Here is a 23949-nt window from a genome sequence, read left to right as displayed (position 1 = left end):
CTCCTGGGGACCATGTATGTCTCACTTAGGGCCCTCCTTGTTTCCTAGCTTCTCTGGAGGTGTGGATTGTAGGCTGGTAGTCCTTTACTCTATGTCTAATATCCATATTTGAGTGAGCACATATCATGTTTGTCTTTATTCACTCAGGATGGTTTTTCCAGTTCTACCTATTTGTCTTGGAATTTCAAGGTTTCATTGTTTTCTTTCTTGCTGAGTAGTACTCCGTTGTGTAATATACCTTATTTTCTCCATCCATCTTATGGTTGAGGGACATCTAGGTTGCTTCCATGTTCTGGCTATTGCAAACAATGTTTCTATGAACATAATTTAACGGATGCCCTTTTTGTATGAATGTGCATCCTTGGGGTTTATGCCCCAGAGTGGAATTGCTGGATCTTGAGGTAGACTAATTCCCATTTTCCTGAAAAGGCCATACTGATTTCCAAAGTTGCTGCACAAATTTTCACTCCTACCAGCAATGGAGGAGTGTTCCCCTTTCTCCACATTCTCTGCAACATAAACCATCATTGGTATTTTGTTTTGTTGTTTTTGTTGTTGTTGTTGTTGTTGTTTTGCCATTCTGACAGGTATTTCAGAGTTGTTTTGATTTGTGTTTCCTGGTGGCTAATGATGTTGAGCAATGTCTTAAGTGTCTTTCAGCCAGTTTGGAGAGGTAACTGGGATTGACATGTAAAAGAAGCTTGTTTCTAATTTAAAATTGGTCTAATTACAATTTAAATTTTTTTAAAAAAGAAAGAGAATTCTCTATTTCATTCTGTACCCACTTTCCAATTGGATTATTTGGTGTTTTGGTGACTAACTTCTTGAGTTTTTGTATGTTTTGGAAATCAGCCCTCTGTCACATGTTGGGTTGAAGATCTTTTCCAATTCTATGGGCTGCCGCTTTGTCTTGTTGATTAAGTCCTTTGCCTTACAGAAGCTTCTCAGTTTCAGGAGGTTCTGTTTATTAGTTGTCAATCTCAGTGTCTGTGCTACTGGAGTGATGTTCATGATGTGATCTGTAACAATTCGTTCAAGGTTACCTCCCACTTCTCTTCTTAGAGGTTCAGTGTAGCTGGATTTAGGTTGAGGTCTTTGATCCATTTGGACTTACATTTTGTGCATGGCAAAAGATAAGGATCTGTCTTTAATTATTTAAATGTCAGCATCCAGTTATGCCAGCACCATTTGATGAAAATGCTTTTTATCCATTGTATTAGCTTCTTTGTCAAATATCAGGTGTTCACACGTGTGTGGATTAATATCAGGTTTTCAATTTGATTCCATTGGTCTACCTGTCTGTTTTTGTGGCAATACCAATCTTTTTCATTACTATAGTTTTATAGTATGTTTTTAAGTCAGAGATGTTGATGCCTCTGGAAGTTTCCTTATTGTATAATGTTGTTTTGGCTATCCCTTTAAGAAATGGTAGAAAAAACAAACAAAAATTGCAAGAAATGTAGGAAAAGACAAACTAAAAATTTCAATAAATAACAGTTCTCTTAGAGAAACCAAGAGAAGCCAAAAAAAAAAAAACAAACCCCAAATCATAACAAAACAAAGAAACAAGTGATGGAAACATTTCAAATGATTCAAGGCTTGAAAGCTGAAATAGAAACAATAAATGAAACACAGAATGAGGGGTTGCTGGTGAAGGGACCAGCTTCCTTCCCTTTTGGCAGCCATAACGGCCGAACACATGCTTCTATGACCTTGTCCTAGACACTAGAAAGTCAGATGCCTGCCTCGTGACAAGGAACCAATCAAAAGTTAGCTGGTGGCGCTATGCTTTACGACTCTGGATGTGCTTTACGGACAAGTACACAGCAATGACGTAGAGAGCATAGCAACCACCCTGGGAGGGCCTATGGGCCGTAACAACCAGTTGACCAATCAACACAGGGCAAACCCTCCAAGCCTGGAGGCACGCCAATCCTGAGCCTGTGCATACCCCTAGACACTCCCCTTACTCTGCCCTATAAAGATCTGTACACAGCAGCTTCGAACTGTCTTTGCTAGCCATCTGCCATAGTGGGTGGGTCAAAGACCCGAGCTAACATGGGGTTAGCTCATTAAACTACAATAAAGCCTCATGCAATTTGCATCAAGCTTTCGCCTCCATTCTGTGATTGGGTTGGCCATGGTCCTGGGCTAAGATTCTGGAAGCCTCAGCTTTCCAAGGGTCTTACACTGGAAATAGAATAGCTGGGTAAATGATCAGGAACTACAGATATAAGCATAACCACAGAAAACAAAAGATGGAAGAGAGAATCTCAGGTGTTGAAGATTCACTAAAGGAAACCAAAGAAAATGTTAAGTCCAACAAATTCTTAACACAAAGTATCCAGGAAATGTGGGACACCATGAAAAGGCCAAACCTAGCCTCTGCCCTCTGCTTGAGGTAAGTCTGGGCTCTCTTCCAGCCCCAACTCCTGCCATCACCCCCTCCTTGGATCTTCCTGAGGCTGTTTCTGGCATTGAGTGGACCCGCCCAGACAGGGAGGACTACCCTGAGTCTGGACACACCTCACTCTTGGTTCCCCCTCTGTCCTATATCCTCTGCTTGAGGTGAGTCTTGGCTCTCCTGTTGGGAGCCAGGAAAATTCCATTAGAGGATTTCTGGAGGTCCAAACCTCTGGTTCCAGTAATCTGTATCTTTGGTCTACAATTGTATAGCAGATGCTAGCTAATCTGCTATTGAATGGCATAGCCTCAGTGAAGAATGCCTCCTAGTTTGTATCTCTATAGAACTAAGCATTTGAATAGGCCTGCACCAGGGTGGAGGGCTAGGTATATGGGACAATGAGGACAGAGAGAGTTAAGCTGGTGGGGAGTTCTACCAGAGGAGAGAGAGCTCTATCTGTGGATAGGGTCCAGGAAGATGGAAGAGAAGCAGTCTCAGGGTCAGGGAAGTACGGTTAGAAAACAGCCAAGGAGATGCTGACTAAAGAAGAGACTCCAGTTTTGCAGCATGGAAGTGGGAGCTCTCTAAAGATGACAAGATGCCTATGTCTGGTCTTTATTGCCATTGGGTTACTAGGAATTTCCAAGTCCATGCTCCCCCACTCGGGCTGGACCTCGTGGCTTCCTTGGTCTGGGGTTGAGATATTCCGGGCCATGACACTCACCATCAGCCCCAACTCTTGCCATCTCCCCCTCCTTGGATCTTCCTGAGGCTGTTCCTGGTATAGAGTAGACCCTCCCAGGCAGGGGGGACAACCCTGAGTCTGGACACACCTCACTCTTGGTTACCCCTCCACCCTCATCCTCTGCTTGAGGCCCACACTGAGTCTGGCCACACCTCGCCCTTGGCTACCCTCTGCCTTCTGTTTGAGTGAGGAGAATAACAGGAAAGGCCAGACCATACAGAGCTGCAGATACTGAAGTCTTGTCCCACCTATGCCACTGAGAGACTAGAGGAGAGGGAGAGACCCCACATGCACCCACTCAAAGAAGGGCTGGGAAGAGGACAGTATAAGAACACACTCAACAGCAGAAAGACCAATATGACACCACCAGAATCTAGAGACTCCACACACACCAGCAAGACCTGAAAAGCCCAACACAGAGGAAGAAGAGATGGACCTTAAAACCTATCTTATGAAGATTATAGAGACCCTTAAAGAGGAAACGAGAAAAGTCCCTTAAAGAAATAGAAGAAAAAACAAACTAAAATATATGAAATGGAGGAAAAGATAAACCAAAAAGTTAAAGAAATAAACAAATTTCATAAAGAATCAAAAGAATAAACAACCAAACAAGTGAAGGAAATAATTCAAACCATTCAAGGCTTGAAAGCTGAAATGGAAACAATAAAGAAAACACAGACTGAGGGGATGCTGGAAATAGAAAAGCTGGGTAAACGATCAGGAAATACGGGTGCTAGTATAACCAATAGAATACAAGAGATGAAAGAGAGAGTCTCGGGTGTTGAAGACTCATTAGAGGATATATAGTCATAGAACAAAGAAAATCTCAAGTTCAGCAAATCCCTAAGACAAAATAACCAGGAAATATGGGACACCATGAAAAGGCCAAACCTGAGAATAATAGGTATAGAAGAAGGCAACTAAATACATCTTAAAGGTACAGAAAATATATTCAACAAAATCATAGAAGAAAACTTCCCCAATCTAAAGATGGATATGCCTATGAAAGTACAAGAAGCTCACAGAAGACCAAATAGACTGGACCACAAAGAGAAGTCCTTTTGCCACATAATAATCAAAACACCAAACTTACAGAATAAAGAAACAATATTAAGTAATATTAAAAGAAAAAGGCCAAGTAACATATGAAGTCAAACTTATCAGAATTACACCCGATTTCTTAATGGAAACTATGAAAACCAGAATTTCCTGGATAGATGTTCTACAAACTTTAAGGGAACATGGATGCCAGCTCAGAATACTGTATCTAGCAAAACTTTCAATCATAGCTGGAGAAAACATGATATTCCACGTCAAAACCAGATTTTAACAATACATATCCACAAATCTAGCTCTACAGAAAGTATTGGATGGAAAACTCCAACCCAACAAAGATAACTACACTCACAGAAACATAGTCTGTTATGATAAATCTTTCCTCCAAAAGCCTCCCGAGCCATACCGCCACGTGGGTGGTCTCCACCAGCCGCCTGAGTTCTGCCCGCTGAGTTAGGGCCCAAATTAATTCACAGAGAATTCTATTATATACAAATGCTGCTTGGCCAATGACTAGGAGTCTCATCTGTTAGCTCAGTCTTAATTATCATAAGTCTATGTATTTTATAAGACTTATTGAACACCTTCCATTGGCATCCTCCCTTGCCGGTGGATCACATCGCAAATCTCGAGGAAGAACGGAGGGGAATAAAGAGCCACTTCCTGGTTGTCCTTCCTTAAATATGAGGAAGTTTCCCTGCTATGTCACTTCCTGCCTGGATCACCACTTCTTATTACATTTCCCAGAATCCTCCTCGATTCTTAGTCCTGCCTAACTTGCTGCCTCATTGACCAAACAGTACTTTATTTATCATCCAGTAAGACAAACACATACACAGAAAGCACTTCCCCATCATCTCCTCTTTTCTGTCTAAATAAAAAGAAGGATAACTTATCTTTTATAATAACTGAAGAAAACTATAACCACAGCTATCAGTCTTCAACTCTATCAAAGACCACAGAATTGACAGAGACATCTGGCTACCTGGATAGTCACCCAAAGTTCCTCTGTAACGTTGGGGCATCCATCTTCAGGCTATAGGCCACAGTATGTCCGGCACACTTCTCCATTTCAACAGGAACCCTGAAAAAGAAATCACCCTTTGCAATACCCATAAACAACATAAAATATCCTGGGGTTACGATAACCAAACTTGTGAAACTCCTTTATATTAAGAACTTTGAGTCTTTAAAGAAAGAAATTAAAGAAGATACCAGAAAATGCAAAGATATCCCATGCTCTTTGATAGGTAAGATCAGCATAGTAAAAAATGACAATCTTGCCAAAAGCAATCTACAGATTCAATGCATTCCCTATCAAAATCCCAACACAATTCTTCACAGACCTTGAAAGAAAAATACTCAGCTTTATATGGAAAAACAAAAGACCCAGGATAGCCAAAACAACCATGTACAGCAAAGAAACTCCCAGAGGCTTTATCATCCCTGACTTCAAGTTCTATTAAAGAGCTATAGTCCTGGAAACAGCTTGGCATTGGCATAAAAGTAGACAGGTGGACCAATGGAATTGAATTGAAAACCCAGATATTAACACACACACATACCTATGAACACCTGATTTTTGACAAAGAAGCTAAAGTTATACAATGGAAAAAAGAAAGCATCTTCATCAAATGGTGCTGACATAACTGGATTCATACATGTAGAAGATTGCAGATAGATCCATATCTATCACCATGCACAAAACTTGAGTCTAAATGGATTAAAGACCTCAACATAAATCCAGCCACATTGAACCTCTTAGAAGAGAAAGTTGGAGATACCCTTGATCAAATTGGTACAGGAGAGCACTTTCAGAACACAACACTAGTAGCACAGACACTGAGATCGACAATTAATAAATGGGACCTCATGAAACAGAGAAGCTTCTGTAAGGCAAAGGACACAGCAAGACAAAATGGCAGCCCACAGAATGGGAAACGATCTTCACCAACCCCACATCTGACAGAGGGCTGATTTCCAAAATATACAATGAACTCGAGAAGCTAGCCACCAAATAATGCAATTAAAAAATGGGGTACAGGGGTTGGAGAGATGGCTCAGAGGTTAAGAGCACTGACTGCTCTTCCAGAGGTCCTGAGTTCAATTCCCAGCAACCATATGGTGGCTCACAACCATCTGTTATGAGATCTAGTGCCCTCTTCTGGTGTGCTGATGTGCATGGAAGCAGAATGTTGTATACATAATAAATAAAATCTTTTAAAAAATGTGGGGTACAGAACTAAATAGAGAATTCTCAACAGAGGAATCACAAATGGCTAAAAAACACTTAGTAAAGTGTTCAACATCATTAGCCATCAGGAAAATGCAACTCAAAACAACTCTGAGATACCATCTTGCTCCTGTCAGAACGGCTAAAATTAAAAACACCAATGACAGTCTATGCTGGAGAGGATGTGGAGAAAGAGGAACACTCCTCCATTTTTGGTGGGAGTGCAAACTTGTTGGACCACTTTGGAAAAGAGTATGGAAGTTTCTAAGGAAAATGGGAATCAGCCTACCTCAAGAACCCAAAAGTCCTCTCTTGGGCATATACCCAAATATGCACATTCATACAACAAGGAAGTAAATTCAACTGTGTTCATAGCAGCATTGTTTGTAATAACCAAAACGTGGAAGCAACCTACATGCTTCTCAACTGAAGAATGGATACAGAAAATTGACACATTTACACAATGGAGTACTACTCAGTGAAAAAATTGGAACCTTGAAATTCACAGGCAAATGGATGGGAATTATAAGAAAACATCCTGAGGGAGGTAACCCAGTAACAAAAAGACAAACATGGTATCACTCACTCATATATGGATTTATGACATAGAGCAAAGGATTACCAGTCTACAATCCACACTGTCAGAGGAGCTAGAAAACAAAGAGGACCCCAAGAGAAGAATGCATGGTCTCTTGAAGAAGGGGAGGGGGACAAGAACCCCTGAGTTAATTGGGAGCTCAGGGACCAGGAGAGAGGACAGTGGTGCCAAGAGGAGAGGGGGAGAAAGGAGGGGGGAGGAGAACAGGAGGATTGAGACAGAGGAGGAATAGAGGAGGGCAAGAAAGGAGATGTCTTGATAGAGGGAGACAGTACTGGTCTGGAGAGAGGTCTGGCACAGGGTAAGTGTTAGGGGATCCACAGGGATGACTCTAACTAAGAATCTAGCAGTGGTGGAGAGGCTGCCTTTGATGCCATTCCCCTATAATGAAATTGATGACTACCCTGGTTACCATTGCTAGAGCCTTCATCCTAGTAGCTGATAAAGCAGAAACAGGCACCCACAAGTAAACACTGAGCAATCCTCCTGGCATCCTGTTGTGGAGAGGAAGGAGGGATGAGCAAAAGAGCCAAGAATGTGCTGGAGAAACCCGCAGAAACATTTGACTTGACCTAGTGAGAGCATGGAGACCCTAGTCATAAAGCCGGGGAAGCAGCATTGGACTGAACCCTGAATGTGAGTACCAGCTAAGAGGCCAAGACAGTCTATGGGACCTCTAACAGTGGAGCCAATGTTTCTCCCTAGAGCACAAATGGACTTTGGGGGCACATCCCCTATGGAGGGATACTATTGCAGCCCAGATACAGGAAGGAGGGCCTGAGCCCTCCCCCAAATTATGTGTCTCCCTGAGGAGGCAGTGGGTGGTGGTGGGTTAGGGGTGGTGGAGAGCATGGGAGAATGGGAGGGCAAGGGAATGGGTATGTAAATAACAGTGCTTCTAATATTAAAAAAAGAAAAGGCCAAACCTAAGAGTAAGAGGTATAGAAGAAGGGTACCTAGCTCAAGGATACAGAAAATACATTCAACAAAATCATAGAAGAAAGCTATCCCAGCTCAAGAGTACAGAAAACATATTCAACAAAATCATGGAAGCAAAGAAAGACATGCCTTTGAATGTACAAGACGCTTACAGAACACCAAATAGACTGGACCGCAAAAATGTCTCCTCACCACATAATAATCAAACACCAAACATACAGAATAAAGAAATAATATTAAGAGTAGCAAAGGAAAAAGCCAAATAGCATATAAAGACAGACCTATCATAATTACACCTGACTTCTCAATGGAAACTATGAAAGCCAGAAGGTCCTGGATAGATGTTTTACAAATGCCAAGGGACCACAGATGCCAGCCCAGACTAATATACCCAGCAAAGCTTTCAATCACTATAGATTGAGAAAATGGATTTTCCATGACAAAATCAGATTTAAACAATAAATATCCACAAAATCCAGCCCTATAGAAAGTATTTGAAGGGAAACTCCAACCCAGGGAAGTGAACTGCACTCACAACCACATAGGAAATAGATAATCCCATTTACCAAAAACCAAATTAGAAAAGGGGAGGGCAAATCCACACACAATACCACCACTAACATCAAATCCAATATTATCATTTTCTTGAACTAACATTGTTTTCAGTTGTATTCTAAATACGTATCCTTAAACCTGTATAAATATAGCTCTCATTCCTCATCAAAGAAACTTTTCTTTTCTTTTTTTTTATAATTAATGAAAACTATTACAGAGATACACAAATGGCCAAATTGCAAAGAACATTGAATGTGGTGTGTTGCAGTCCTACCCTTGACAGGCATGAATTCCTTTCTATTAATTTGTCTGCTAAGTGCAATTAGACTGCTGTTGGTTACTTCCAAGTTAAAAGTGCCACTATTGCGTCACTGGGGATACCTTTCCACACTGCTTATGGCTATAGTTCATAAACTTTACAGTGTAGTATGACTAATTTTTTTTGCCCTGGCATCTTCCACAGAACCTTGCATCAGATTTTGTAATTGATGAAGATTATTACAATGAACTACAACTGGAAAAAATGCAGAGAACATATGACTGTGGTATGTCAAGAACCACTCAACCAAGGCTAGGGCACCATTTTAGAAGGGGAGGAATTATAACAACAAAAAAATCAGTAACTTGCTGCAAGATAATGTGTTATAGAAATGACAGGGAACCAGTAACCATGAACTCTCAACTCCTTGATAAATTTAACATACAGTGGAAATTAAGTTAGTTTAGGAAAATGGCAACAAATGGCTGCTGTGAGAGGGAGAATCAGTTTTCTCCAGGATCTAGTTCCCTGATAGGTTATACAATGTCAAGGATCACCCTAAACACACACACACACACACACACACACACACACACACACACAAACAGATAGATATGGATAGATAGGCAAACAGATAGATTGGTAAGTAGATAGATAGATAGATAGATAGATAGATAGATAGATAGATAGATAATCAACTGATATTGAAAACCAAATGTTAAAGAGAGTCAATGAAGACAAAAGTTGGTCCTCTTAATAGAGTGATTAAAAAGAATCTATGAGCTGAGATAAAAATAAAGAAAGGGGGCATAAGTCACAAGGATGAGAAATGAAAGAGGAGGTATGCGATACATGCCAATAAAATTAAGAGTAATGAATGAATACTATGAATGACAGCATCCCTACACATTGATCATCTGGATCAAAGCACCAATATCTTTAAGTACAAAACATTTACAATTACTTTAGTGGTTTTAAATAGCACACCCTTATCTGACTCAAAAATCTGAGCTGCAGTTACACATAATCGCTCAACATTCCTCGAACATGCAAAGGGTATACATCTGAATTGTCTTTATTTCCACCTTCCCCTGTGTATGCTCAGGAGTAATCATGGCCATCATTAGCCCCCACCTTGGGGCTTTGTAAGAATTAATCCTACATAAGTCCTGGGCAATTGTCATATCTCTAATGAGTTATGCATGATCTGGACTCCTCTGGGATGCAGAGCCCCTGAGTACAGAGATGACTAGAAGGAGACGTGTAAGAAGGTGGTGACTGCAGAGATAGTTCTTTCTTGTGCTTTTAAGGAATAAATGTGACCAGGACCTGAAGCAGAGACCTTAATACACCCACAGCCATGATGAATAAACTGTCGGGAGGTAACATACTCTGTTCCAACTCATGGATCTTGCATTTCCAGTTTTATGACAGTGTGTGCGCCATTTTTCAGGTATGATAACATTCTTCGCCATTTCTATACTTTGCAACACTATGCCATACTGTAAAAAACCTTGACAATAGTTACATTGATAATGTAACTATGATTTTGATACATGATTTTGGTAATGATGGGGATTATTACAATGACATACTAGGCAGGCCTTTATCCATTTCGGTCTAATAATTGCTCTTTAGAGTGGGGGCAATACTGGAGTTCTTAAGCCTTCTTTTAGCCCATCTCAAACTTTGGAACATCAGTAAACTTTGAATAGATCTTCAATCAAAAAGTTTCCTCCTTGCTGCAACACATTGACCAGAGTACTGACATCACCTGAGTGTCCACTTATTAAACTGAATATCAGATTCAAAAAGCAGAACCAATGTTTTCAGAGAATACCAGGTGAGTACGCATACATTATCTGCCAGTACTGTGTCCATGTAAGTTTCTCATCTGCTATTCAGATCAAGACTGAGTTTAAAAATTGAAGGTGTGAAGTCCATTAGGTCATGAGCAGTAAGCTTCACAGGTGACTTCTGCTTTGTAATCTCTGCATGTAAGACTCCATAAAACATGGGCCCCACTCATTCACAGAATTTGAGTAATTCTAAAAAAAATAGGTGCACAACTTCTCCTGTATTTCTCTTCCCGTTGTCACCAAACAGAACATCCAAGTGTTAAACTGCCAGTGCAGCTCACTAATGACCATTAACAGGATGGAAAATCCAGCAGTTAAACTCAGATACTGCCATGGAATGATATCCCACCTCTCTGTATGCTGTTCATTTTCTTCTTCTTCTTTTTTCAGCTAGAGGTGAACTTGGGGTTTTGGCAAGCTAGATAATTACAGTACCATTGAACTAAACCCCCCAGTCCCTGTCCCCACATGTCTTGGTGCTTCTCATGACTTCTTTGCCAGCTTTGATGTACAGTGGGTTTTATTAGACAGAGTTATCTAGAAGAAAACAGAACAGGACAAGGAACTCTTTCAAGATAGAGACCACACAATTGGGACTTGATAAGTCCAGTAGCTGTAAACCAGACTCCCTGGAAGAGTGGAGGTAACAGTTTTACATCCAAGGCATTCTGGGTGATATTTCTGGAGAAACTGTAGACTTTCTCTTGTTTCCTCCAACTGATCAAGTGAGGCTCATTACATTATGAAGGATTAGTGTTATTTTTCCCTGATAATATGAATTACTAATTTAAATGTTAATAATATTGCAAAAAATCTTCATGGAAATATCCAGATCTATATTTTGACCAAAATTGCTATCAAGATCTATACCACTTCCTACAATAATTAACTATCACATTAGGTAGTTAAGTATGAATATCTGAAGATAAATTTAAGTGAAGGATTAAACATACTTCCTGCTTGTCATTTGTTTGTTTTTTGGTAATCATGAAATATTCATTATAATTATTTTTCTACATCACTATCTTTGGACTCATATGAATTGAAACACAAAGGTTTTGAGTCATTAGTATTTTTAAAAAGAACAAAATATATTCATCACCCTAATACTTTTCACAAATGCAATCATGTCTGTGAAATTAATCACAGAGTTTCAAATTTTCGTGGGAAAATTAAACTTTAGTGACTTTATATTCTTGGGAGACTGTAGAAAAGTAATTGTTTGGATTTACTGTGCATTTTCTCCTTAAATTTCAAAGAGTGTATGTCTCAGTTAGTGCTGCCTTGCTTAAGGATGAGGGCAGACATGACCCTTCCTGAGTGAAGTTAGAGTATGGCAACAATAACTTGCTCAGGACCAAAAGTATCCTTGAAGTGATACCAGATGCTAGAGCACCAGGGTAGCAGGTCTTACTGTGTGTAGGGACCCAAGGAAGGTTTAATTTAGAATATGGCATGTCATATTGTAGAAAATAAGTTGAACAACTCATAATAAAAAGGAGGGATGTGATAGACAAGGAGAATCCCAAATAAACAATTGTGGAGGCACAAACTTCAATTTGAAATAGAACATTGTTGAAGAAAGAATACAGGCACTGGGTGAGGCTGGTAATCTGACACATTTAAGTATTTGTGCTTATCTTGGAACTTATATGGAAGTATGTAGATTGTGTGTACAAAATTCTTGAAGAAAATTCAATAAAACTATAAAACTATAGAATGCGGTGAATATAGTTCCTAGAATAAGTAGGTTGGCAGGAAGTATATATGTCAATAAATTTTCCATAACAGAAGCAATTAAGAATCATTGGGCAATACTAGAGTATTAGAACATTCTGAAGCAGCCAGAGAAGTGGTAGCATATACTTTTAATCCCAGCATTTTGGAGGCAGAGGCAGGCAGATCTCTTTGAGTTTGAGACCAGCCTGGTCTACAAGAGATAGTTCCAGGACAGCCTCCAAAGCTACACAGAGAAACCTTGTCTCAAAAAACAATTTTTTTTCTAAAGCAAGGTTAAGAAAAACAATTCATAGCTATAATAACTGAATATGTTTGGATGTAGAGATTGCAATTATTTTTATGTGAGTAAGATTAATTACTGTAGAACTTGCAACATTCCATGTGTATAAGGAAAACATGTCTGTTTTTGTTAGATCATGGAGATGCATTAGGGGAGCGATTGCCAGGAGAGTATAAAGAACTGGGTTTGAATGTCATCTCTTACCAAAGACAACTTAGGAAATTTGGTTATCAAGGTTACTGCATGCTATAGTGAAGCAAAAAGTATAAACATTAAAGAATATAAAAAGATTTCATTCTAAATTAAAGAAAGGAGAGAAAGACTAGAATTTATCTATGAGTTCATACTCATTTAGCCATTGGGAGTTTACAAAACTATTAATTGTATTTCTTAAAGTCATTGGAGGCAGATCATGAGTGGAAACAACCAAACTGTGACTTTCCAGTTCCTCCTCCTGGGCCTACCCATCCCCAAAGAACACCAGCACCTGTTCTATGCCCTGTTCCTGGCCATGTACCTCACCACTGTCCTGGGGAACCTGCTCATCATCATCCTCATCCTACTGGACTCCCATCTCCACACACCCATGTACTTCTTTCTCAGCAACTTGTCCTTCTCTGACCTCTGCTTCTCCTCTGTCACAATGCCCACATTGCTGGAGAACATGCAGACTCAGGACTCATTCATCTCCTATGTGAGTTGTCTGACACAAATGTACTTTTTTATGGTTTTTGGAGATATGGAGAGCTTCCTCCTTGTGGTCATGGCCTATGACCGCTATGTGGCCATCTGTTTCCCCCTTCATTACACCAGCATCATGAGCCCCAAGCTCTGTGCTTGTCTATTGCTGCCACTGTGGATGCTGGCCACATTCATTGCTGTGATGCACACCCTGCTCATGGCTAGATTGTCTTTTTGTGAGAACAATGTAATCCCTCATTTTTTCTGTGACATACCTTCACTTCTGAAGCTGGCCTGCTCAGACACTTATGTCAATGAGTTGATGATATTCATCACAGGAGGGCCCACCATTCTTGTACCATTCCTACTTATTGTTATGTCCTACACAAGGATTGTCTCCTCTATTCTCAAGGTTTCTTCTACACAGGGCATTCACAAGGTCTTCTCCACCTGTGGATCCCACCTGTTTGTGGTTTCTCTGTTCTATGGGACAATTATTGGTCTCTACTTCTGTCCATCAACTAATAACTCTACTGTGAAGGAGACTGCCATGGCCATGATGTACACAGTGGTGACTCCCATGCTTAACCCTTTCATCTACAGCCTCAGGAACAGAGACATAATGGGGGCTTTAAGAAGAGTTATCTACAATAAGAAAATCTCTTTGTAATGGTAGCACTTGGGCTCGTTATCTAATTTTCTGTAATAAAAGTATTGATACTAATACTTTATTTTAATTGTTGTCTGTCATGATCTACACAAATGGGCATGCCACGTAACTGTTCAATACATAAAAGACCAGAAGTTTAGCAGCATAGTCAAAAGAAGAACAGTCTTTGATATCTTTCTACATCTTCCTCCTCATCAGCATTTATTGCAGATATTTTGGGGGGATAGTTGGGCACAGGTGCTTTGAAGGGGAAAAGAGGAAAACCAGGGGAAGGATTTAACTGGGGAGAGAGGAGGGTAATACAGAGAAAGAGGGGTGAAGCAGAGAAAAATAATACTCAGGATGCTTGAAATGGCCATGGGCAAGCTCATTATTTCATAATCATACTAATAAAACATATACAGTACATGTGGGTGTGAATATATATTTTTAAATGTAGTTTTGAATCATTGTGTGTTAATGCTTCTCCCAAGGGCCATAGGGTACCTGAAAAAAATCCCAGTGTCAGACATGGGAAGCATCCTTTCAAGTTGTTGATGAGCTTAGCCCAAGAAACTGTAAAATCAACATAGGCTATTGCCTTTGTGATTGGTTTACTACTAGACATTGAAGGTAAGATCCCATTGCTGAAGACACCACATATTTCAGAGATAGAACTTGGAAAAAATGAGCTAGAACTGATTCCCCTCTTTCGGGACTAGCTCTCATAGTATTGGAAGGTCTATGTATGATGCCAGGGTGAACATCAATCAATATTCACACTCCATTCTTAAATTTTTGAACCACAGCAATGAGAAGCAGCACAGGGTATCTGAAGTGGTGCAATAGTGACACTTATCTTGAGAGTAACCAATAGCTCTTCAATTGCACTTACATCCCAATTAGTAGGAAGGAATTCATGCCTAGTACTGAATACTTAGCCAATCATAGGCCCTAGAGGACATTCAATACTGCCACCTTAAAATTATTTATCTTTTATTGATTGTTCATTGATTTTATAGCATGCATCCTGATCCCAATTATCCTCACATCTGCCCTCTACCCTTGCAACCTTCCCCCCCAAAACAAAACATTATTTAAAAGAAAAATACAACCAAAGAAAACAAACAGAAAAAAGGGAGAAGAATCTTATTGTTGAAGCTGTAGGTAGCCTGTTGAGTCACACAGTTTACCCTTAGTGTGTTCATTTTTACTAATAAGTGTTAATTGCTATGAGTCATTGGTCTGGTTTGAGGCCTCTGGCTTCTGCTACACTATTGATAATGGGCTCTTCTGGGGATTCTCTTAGATATCCTGCTGTTGTCCTGTGTCATGGAGATCCTTCAGTTTTGGATCTGTAGTTATATCCCCTTTACATGCTCCAGTAGTTCACAGGTAAGGTGGATGTTGGGGTGGGCTAACTCATAACCCTAGTTCTGTGCCTGGGTTGGTCAGCCCCAGCTTTCCTTCATTGTCTCTGCCAGCTCTGTGGCACTGCCTCAGCTAGCTCACTAAATGCAGCTTTAAGCAAGAAGCAGTCCCAGTCCCCCTGCTCTCAGGTTCTCATGTCCATCTCACCCTCACTCACACCACCAGGGCCAGCTCTACTGTTTTGCCCAGGCAAGATGCAGGGCCCTTGCCCCCAATTGCTGTAGTGTGCATAGGTGTGCAGGAGGGGTCGGCTCTTCTGCTCTCACACCCTCAAGGCTGCCTCACCTGCAGCCTTGATAACATAGTCAGCTCTAGTGCGTTGCCCAGAGTCAGCACAGAGCCTGATCTCTTGTGTGTTGCAGCTGGTGGCGAGCAGGACTAATTCTTCCACTCTTTTGATCCTGTGACCAGCTCCCTCACCTGCTGCAGCTGGTATTGAATGAGGTGGGGAGAGCGTCTTTCTCTCACCCATGCTAACACGTGTCAGATGATGGGGGCTGGTTCATCTCTATTCTCATGCCCTTTGGGCTGGCTCACCTGCATCCCTAACAGGGTCTGCTCTAGTATGCTGCCCATGTGAGGTGTGATGAGGGGTGGGGTCATGTGTAGGAGCCACTCTTCTCTGGGGGCAGGACCAGGTCTCTTGACGAAGTATCCTGATAGGGGCAGAGCTGGCTATCCCAGGGCACTGAAGGTCAGAGCCAGAACAGCCTGGTCCTCAGATTTGAACAAGCATGGTTACTGTTGAAATAACACAGACCATGGACAGCAACACTGACCTCAGCTGTATCAGGACCACAGATGCATGTATAGCCCTTGGCGGCAGCTCAGGCCTTGATGTCATCATGGCCCTGGTGGCATCACAGGCCACCCATATCAGTATGGCTGTGGTGGCAACATGGCCTTTGGGCATTGACATGGTCTCAGATGGCTGTCCAGACATGGCCCTTGGTGGTAACAGGAGCTAAGGATATCAACTCACACCCTGGCTGATGTAAGTCCATGGCCCCAGACATAGTTATCAGCAGTCCTTGCTTGATGACACCATAGCTCTGGATGACACTACAGACCACTCAGATCAGTATGGCCCTGGCAAAGCACATTCCTTGAATACCCACATGGCCAAAGATTGAAGCTGAGACCCTGGGCATCCATGTGGTCTTTGATGGCAACAAGAGCCAAGGACATCAACACATACCCTGGATGTGGTAGGGCCATGGATTCAGACATGGTCCTCATCATCAAAGCCTGTGAGTCAGCTTGGCTACAGGTGGCATCACTGGCCACTCAGGGCAGTATGGCCCCCAAGGCAACATTGCCCACAGATGCTAATGTGGACCCTGGTGGCAGTCTAGACTGCCAGCCTCTATATAGGATGTCTGTGATAAGAGCCACAGATATCCAAGACCAGGCCCTTGGTAATTGTCCAGGCCCAGACATCACCTGGGACTTGGGTGGTTAACAGATGATTCACACCAGCCTGTTCTTCACCACCCTCATCTCTTCAGATCTGCCTTTCTACCCAGCCCATGAACCATTCTGCCTCTCTATCTACCATTTACCCACCTTGTACCCATTCACCACAATGGTGCCTGACTGCCTTGTGCCAGTAGCACTTGGTGTGTCCTGCCCACCCCAGTCATAAGGCATGACACAGAGCTGTTGTTCCATTTCTTTTAAGTAATAGCTTTTCATTGTATTCTAAATGCTTATCCTTTCACACAGAGATAAGTGTGGCTATCCCTACTCATTATAGATTCCTTTTTTCCCTTTGCAACAGATGGAGACTATTCCAGATATTTACAACTGGTCAAATGCAGAGGACTTGTGACTGTGGCATGTTCACAATCCCAATTGCTGCATCTTCAGAGCAACCTGTACACCCAAGGTCGGCACCATCTTGAATGTGGGGACAAAAATTTAAAAAAACAGATAACTAGTACCTTGCTGCAAGATAGTATCTTCTGGACATGACGGGAAAGTAGCACCCATGAACTCTCAACCCACCCCCCGCCAGTGAATTTAAAATATGACAGAAATCCTGTTGGTTTAGTAAAATGGCAATAATGGCTGCTATATGATGGAGAATATCTAGTTACCTGATCTATTAGTAGGTCATCCCTAAATACATGAACATACCAGAAACACTAAATATATACAGTGTGTGTGTGTGTGTGTGTGTGTGTGTGTGTGTGTGTGTGTGTTATGAAACAATAATATTAAAGAACTGGTCATAAATATGAAAGGAAGTAGAGAGATATGGGAAGAGTTAGAGGAAGAAATTGAGAGGTGGAAATGATGTAAATATGGTACTCATACATAAAATTCTTTAAAAGGCAAGTGAAAACAGAAACATAAGCAAGGAAGTCAATGATCTCTGTCACAAACACGTTAGAAGACTAATAAGTGAAATTGCAAAAAGACACACATAGTTACAAAGACATCCCATGCTCATGAGTTGAAAGAATCAATATTGAAAAAATGAATGTCTTACTGAAAGCAATGCACAAATTCAATGCAATTCCTGCAATATCTGCTGACATTTCACACTGAGATAGAAAAAAAACATTCATATGGGAGCAGAGAAGATATTGGATATTCAAATAATAATAGTAAATAAATATGATTATGGATACCATCATACCTCTTTTTCTGTTATATTTCAGAGTCATGATAGCATCAACAGAACAGAACAAATCTCTGGGTTTAAACCCCTGAAGATACCGACCCCTAATATTTGACAAAGATTCCAAAAATACTCCTAAGGAGACAAGAGTCTGTAATAAGTAGTGCTGAGGAACTGAGTATCTACATGTAGAAGAATGAAACTAGCTCTAATTTTTAATATGACACAAATCAAATCAACCCAGCCACAAACCTTCATCCTACAATTTGTTCTGCCTTGAAGATGTGCTAGGGTAAAGGTGGCACAGAAATTGTGGGAGTGGCCAACTAATAAGTGGTCCAGCTTGAGAATTATACCATGAGAGGGAGTTACCCCTGACACAGTCTGAAGATGAAGACTCAGAGCCTGGAAAGCCCAGAGACCTAGAATGGAGTCAAATATGTCTGACAAAAAGTGAATGAAATGATTCCTAATGATACTCTACTATATAGATTGATTTCTTGCCAGATTATCACCAGGTATGCTTCACCCAGCAACTGATGGAAACAGATGCAGAAGCCCACAGTCAAACGTGAGACAGAACTTAGGTAAAAGGGAGGATGGAGTGTAGGAGATAGAAGGGTCAAGGACACAACAAGAAAACCTACAGAATCAATGACCTTGTGCTCATAGGTGCTCACAGAGACTGAACCAACAACCAGGGAGCCTGTATGGGACTGACCTATGCCCTCTACATATATGGTACAGTATTGCATCTTGGTCTCCTTATGCAAATCCTTATGCAATGAGAGGAAGGGCTGTCTCTGCCTTCTTTTGGGACACTTTCCTCCTATTCGGTTGCCTTTTCTAGCCTTAAGGAGAAGAGGTGCCTAGCTTTATTGCAACTTGATAGTGAGTGGCTGACTGATATCCATGGAAGCCCTGCAATTTTCTGAAGAGAAGCAGGGGAGGAGGAGTGGATAGGGGAGGAGAAGGTAAGTGGGAGGAGTGAGTGATTAGGAGAGAGGAGGGTTGGGAAACTGGTTGGGAGGTAAAAACAAACAAACTGAACAAATAATTCTGAGTAGATCAAAGACTTGAGCAATGGTCTTGAAACTCTGAAAGTGTTCTCTTCGGGGACAGAGCAGGAAAATCAGCACAAGAGATGAGAGTATGTAAGGATCCTCTGAAGTTTTCTCCAGTTGCTCAGTAATTAATGACAACAATCAATAATCATGATCTTATGTAATAAAACAATCTTAATCCACTACCGGGGGGGGGGGGGCCCCTAGAGTGCAGAGGCCTCCTCATTGACATCCATGTTCAGGGGTCTGGATCAGTCCTGTACTGGCCTCCCAGACAGCATCTGGGGTTGATGTGTTTCCCCTTGTACAGTCCAGCTGTTTCTGTGGGTTTCAGCAGCCTGGTACCGAGCCCTTCCATCTTCATTCCCCCCTCTCTGCAACTAAGTTCCAGAGTTCAGTTTAGTGTATATCTGTGGATGTCTGCCTCTGCTTCCACCACTCTTGCCCTTGACACATGGGGAAGGGCCTAGACCCGGCCCAGGATGATATGGTGGACTTTTCGGAGCCCCCTTTGAGGGCCCTACCCTGCCTGGGGAGTGGAGGGTGGATAGGGTGCGGGGTAGGTCGGGGTTGGGGAAGGAAGGGTGGGGGCGAGGGAAGGGAGAAGGGATTGACATGTGAAACAAGCTTGTTCCTAATTTGAACTAATAAAAAATAAAAAAGTAAAAAATAAATCTTCAGCAAAACAAAGGAAAGAGTGACCTTTGTGAATAAACAGCCTTTAGAGTATGAGGAAATCTTTGGCAGGTGCACATCTGACAGAAGATAAATACCCAAAAAACACAAAGAACTCAAAATCCAAAGAACAAGACAACAAGGAATCCAATAAAAATGTGCAAAAGAAACTACTCAGAGGGTTCTTTAAAGTAAACATGCAAATGGCCAATATACACTTTCTAAAGTATTCAGCATCCCTCATGACCAGGGCAATAAAAAGGAAAAATATTTTGAGATTCTTCTCTTCCACTGCAGTAAGAAAGGCTCCATCAAGAAAACAGATATCTCTAAACATTGGCAAGGAGCCCTTATTCACTCTTGACACAAGTGTATACAGTTGAGGACAATATGTGAATCAGTATGGGGGTTTATTAATAAAACCCAAACTAGAATTGCCATATTCTGCAGCACATCTGAGCATATGCCCTAAGTACTCACATCCTCTCCAGGGGTACTTGCATGCCTATGTTTATTGATGCTCTTCTTCCCATAGCAAGGAAATGGAATCATCTTAGATGTTTATTGCTGATGAATAAAAAGTGAAAATATGGTGCTGTATAAAATGGATTTTATTCAGGTGTAGAGTTATCTTGTAGCTGTATCCATGGGGCCAACTAATCAGGGTTTGTGAAGTCATGGATTTTGGAGAAGAAACAATAGTCACCATTTTACTAAACCAGCATAGTATAGATCAATAATTTGAAAAAGATTTTCTTTATTTTATGTATATAAGAATTTTTGCTCACACCTATGTAAATCATGTAACACATGCATTCCAGGAGACAGAAGAGGATGTTGTATCTAGTAGAATTGGAATTGCAAATGGTTGTGTGATGCCCCATTGGTGCTGGGAAAGGAATCTCTATTCTCTGCTGGCGCAGGGAATACTCTTAACCACCGAACCATCTTTATAGCACCCTTAATAATTGTTATATATTTGTATTTATACGGGATTGTGTATAGAGGGTAAAACACTAAAGAATGATTCATAAGAGGGATAAAAAAGAGGCCTTAAGGGAGAGATGTAGTAGGAAAACAGAATAAACATGATGCAATAATGTAATAATAAACACTGAATTGCAGCATGTTTAAAGTAGATACGGGTGGCAGACTGATGGGGTAAAGAAGGGGTTGAGCAGATGGTTAACAAAGCTAAGTGCAAATAAAAATGCCAAGTGGAATCCAACAACCTTGTAGGCTAATACAAATAAAAATAGTTTTTATTTTGAAATAAGCCAAAAATAATAAAAGAAAAAACCCTTTTAATGTGCACTTACCATATGACTAGGTACATACCTGCAAGAATTCATTCAAACAAGTGTCTATACATTTAGTGCTAACTGGTCAAGTCTTTCAATTTAAATGGGGATTTTTCTATCTTTGAAATGAAAAAGAATCTATATTGTTTTTGTTTCTAGATCTCGGTTAATTGCTCCGTCACCTGTAGAATTTATTGACCCAACATAAAAATAAACCTAGAAAAATAAACTGGCACAGAAGTTAGGTTACTATGAATTTTAACTTTAGCTCAACAAATCGGATATCTGGCTATATGTCCTTATAAACTGGGCTTCTTTTTTTGAAAATAATTTAGCAAGGCTCTTGGGCTTATCTAAAGCTACTTTGAAGATAGTGCACAGATATCCTGGCAGCTTCGGAAAAATTCAACTTTTTTCCTTATTTCAATCTGAGCTGTGATCTAAAACAGGTCTTAGGGGGGACTTATGATCTCTGACTTGTGTACCCTGAGATTCCGTTTCACTCAAGTAAGAAAGGTCATCATCAAGAAAACAAATGCCACCAAACACTGGCAAGGAGTCCTTAAGGGGATTTCTTATTCACTGTTGACTGGCATGTAAACAGTTGCAGCTGATGTGTAAATCAGTATGGGCATTTCTTAATAAAATCCAAAATACATTTAACAAATGTACTAGTACTTCTGAGTATATGCTTTAAGCGCTCACATCCTCTCCAGAGACACATGCATGCCCATGTTATTGATGTTCTGCTTCCCATAGCAAAGAAATTGAATCATCTTAGATGTCTATAGCAGATGAATGAAAAGTGAAAATATGGACCTATATACAATGAAACTTTATTCTTGTAGAGAGCTGTGTTGTAGACGTATCAAAACCAAAGTTAATAATCTCTAAGAACCCAGGAAAGATCAAGATTCTCTGGGGGTAGAAATTTTGTGTTTCATTATTATGTACAGAACTTCCTCTAACCAATCATTGTCAAGTTCAGGACTATCCTGAAGGAAGGGATTATAAATGTCACCCATGGCCTCATATGCAATGCTGAAGTCATAGAACATGGCTATAAGAAGTGACCTCACATACGTGGAGAGGGGTTTGTGTAATGGTCATAGTAGGCACAATTAAGGTTTCCATGAAGAGGAAAGAAGACAAAATGGGGCAGCCATGGAAACATGGACTGCTTTTCTGTTTGCTTGAGGAAGCATTAAACTTGTCATCTGTTTATGTGTGCCTACCCTTTCATGTATTGGTATACATAAAAGTTGGCTGATTAAATTTAAATTATTTTCTATAAGGTTGTGAATATAAGACCTTCTGAAGGTAGTCAGTCATGTTGAATTAAGTTTCTGTCCTTGAAGTCTTCCCAGTAAGCATGTTTTTCTATACTCTGATTCTGCTTAAAATCTAGCATTGAATGGTCTGGAGAGGTGGCTTGGAGAGTAAAGGCTAGGCTCACAACAAAAAAATATGAAAACTTTATGGCTTCTTTTGTAAATTGTTATTATGTGAGACACTTTAAGTCATACAACCAGAGTAATTCCTGATAATTTGGAGTGGCTTTCAGGTGGTTATTCTTCACTTTCCCTGCAAATAAAATTGGCTCCAGTCCAGCAGAAGCCCTGTTCATTACTCGAGCAGGCAATCAGTGTGCATCTTTTCATCTTTTGGCCCTGTTGTTGCTATTTGTTTTGTTTGTTGTTCTTTAAATTCTACCTTCCCCACCTGTAGGAAGGAGTGTGACTATAATTGGTCTCCACTAGGTATCCCTGAGGTGAATTGGTCTTAAAAGGTCCTGGGTAATCACTGTCTTTAATGAGTTATACAGGATCTGGACTCCTCTGGGGATACAGAGCCCCTAAGGCTCAGGGATGACAGAAGAGGGATTCAAGTATGGATGGGGAAGGTACTGATGGGTATAGAGTCCAATAGATAGTTCCTGTGGCTGAAAATAAAATAAAGGTGAGCAGAACATTGAACTAGAAACTTTGACTCAGCCTCAGTAGAGCTGGGTACTTTCAGGAAAATAAGCTGGTGTCTTGTTGTCAATTTAAATGAATTTCCAGTGTTATACAGGACAGTTTTAAAAGTATGATAGCATTCTTCTTTTCCCTGTCTCCAAAGACTTCACCATACTGTGTGAGTATTTGTTTCATTATTATCAATATAACCACTTTCATATTGATGGGTTCATCACAATTACCCTTTATGTAATTTTCCCTCAATATCACACCATTTCAGCACACAGGAAGCCCTGAGATATGGAGTTCAGTGCTGTAGTGCTGAATGGTTGTTTACTATTCTTTCCCCTGTGGGGTCTTAGCAAACTCTTAGCAATGTCCTACCCAAGATGATGATTGATTTTATTTGTGTAAGTTCACAAATCTGTGTTTTAGAGGTAATATCTATGATTTTGCCTAAGTGCAGTCCATCAAGGAATGAAAATTAAATGTGAAAATGTTAAATGTGAAATGAAATCTACTCAATCAAAATTATTACTTCTACAGAATCTAAGATGATATACAGGTATACCAATTGCAAGAAACACATCCTTGGGATTTCTATGTGCAGTTTAATTTGAGAACTGTGAACTTAACATCTAAAGAAGGTATGGGGTCCATTGCCCAGTCAGTGGTAACAGCTGCTTGTGGTTTATCTGGATTCTGATCTTTGTACACATGCCTACATGACATGAAGGCACTGCTCATTTCAATTACAGGAGAAGCAGAAACTGGGCTTGGTGGCACATGCCTGTAATCCCAGTGCTCAAGAAGCAAAGACAGGACTGTCACATGATCAAGGTCAGTCTTTAATACATAAGGACAACATCTTTTAAAAACTGATTTCTTTTTCCTAC

The 23949-nt window shown here is 40.6% G+C and overlaps 1 protein-coding gene across 1 annotated transcript; it reads left to right on the top strand.

Annotated features, from left to right (window-relative positions):
- The first annotated feature begins 13080 nt into the window (after positions 1-13080).
- On the top strand, positions 13081-14019 carry LOC100762667 (olfactory receptor 1496). Its single transcript, XM_027426152.1, has one exon. The coding sequence runs from the start codon at positions 13081-13083 to the stop codon at positions 14017-14019; it is 939 nt and encodes a 312-aa protein (XP_027281953.1).
- The last annotated feature ends 9930 nt before the right edge of the window (positions 14020-23949 follow it).

The sequence above is a fragment of the Cricetulus griseus genome, chromosome 7 (assembly GCF_003668045.3).
Source record: "Cricetulus griseus strain 17A/GY chromosome 7, alternate assembly CriGri-PICRH-1.0, whole genome shotgun sequence".
Classification (NCBI taxonomy): domain Eukaryota; kingdom Metazoa; phylum Chordata; class Mammalia; order Rodentia; family Cricetidae; genus Cricetulus; species Cricetulus griseus.
Note: the sequence above shows the minus strand (reverse complement) of the source record. Positions and strands in the feature narration are given on the sequence as shown.

What these genes read in the sequence shown, in the direction of transcription:
- LOC100762667 (XM_027426152.1), top strand. Translation starts at nt 13,081, where the DNA reads ATGAGTGGAAACAACCAAACTGTGACTTTCCAGTTCCTCCTCCTGGGC.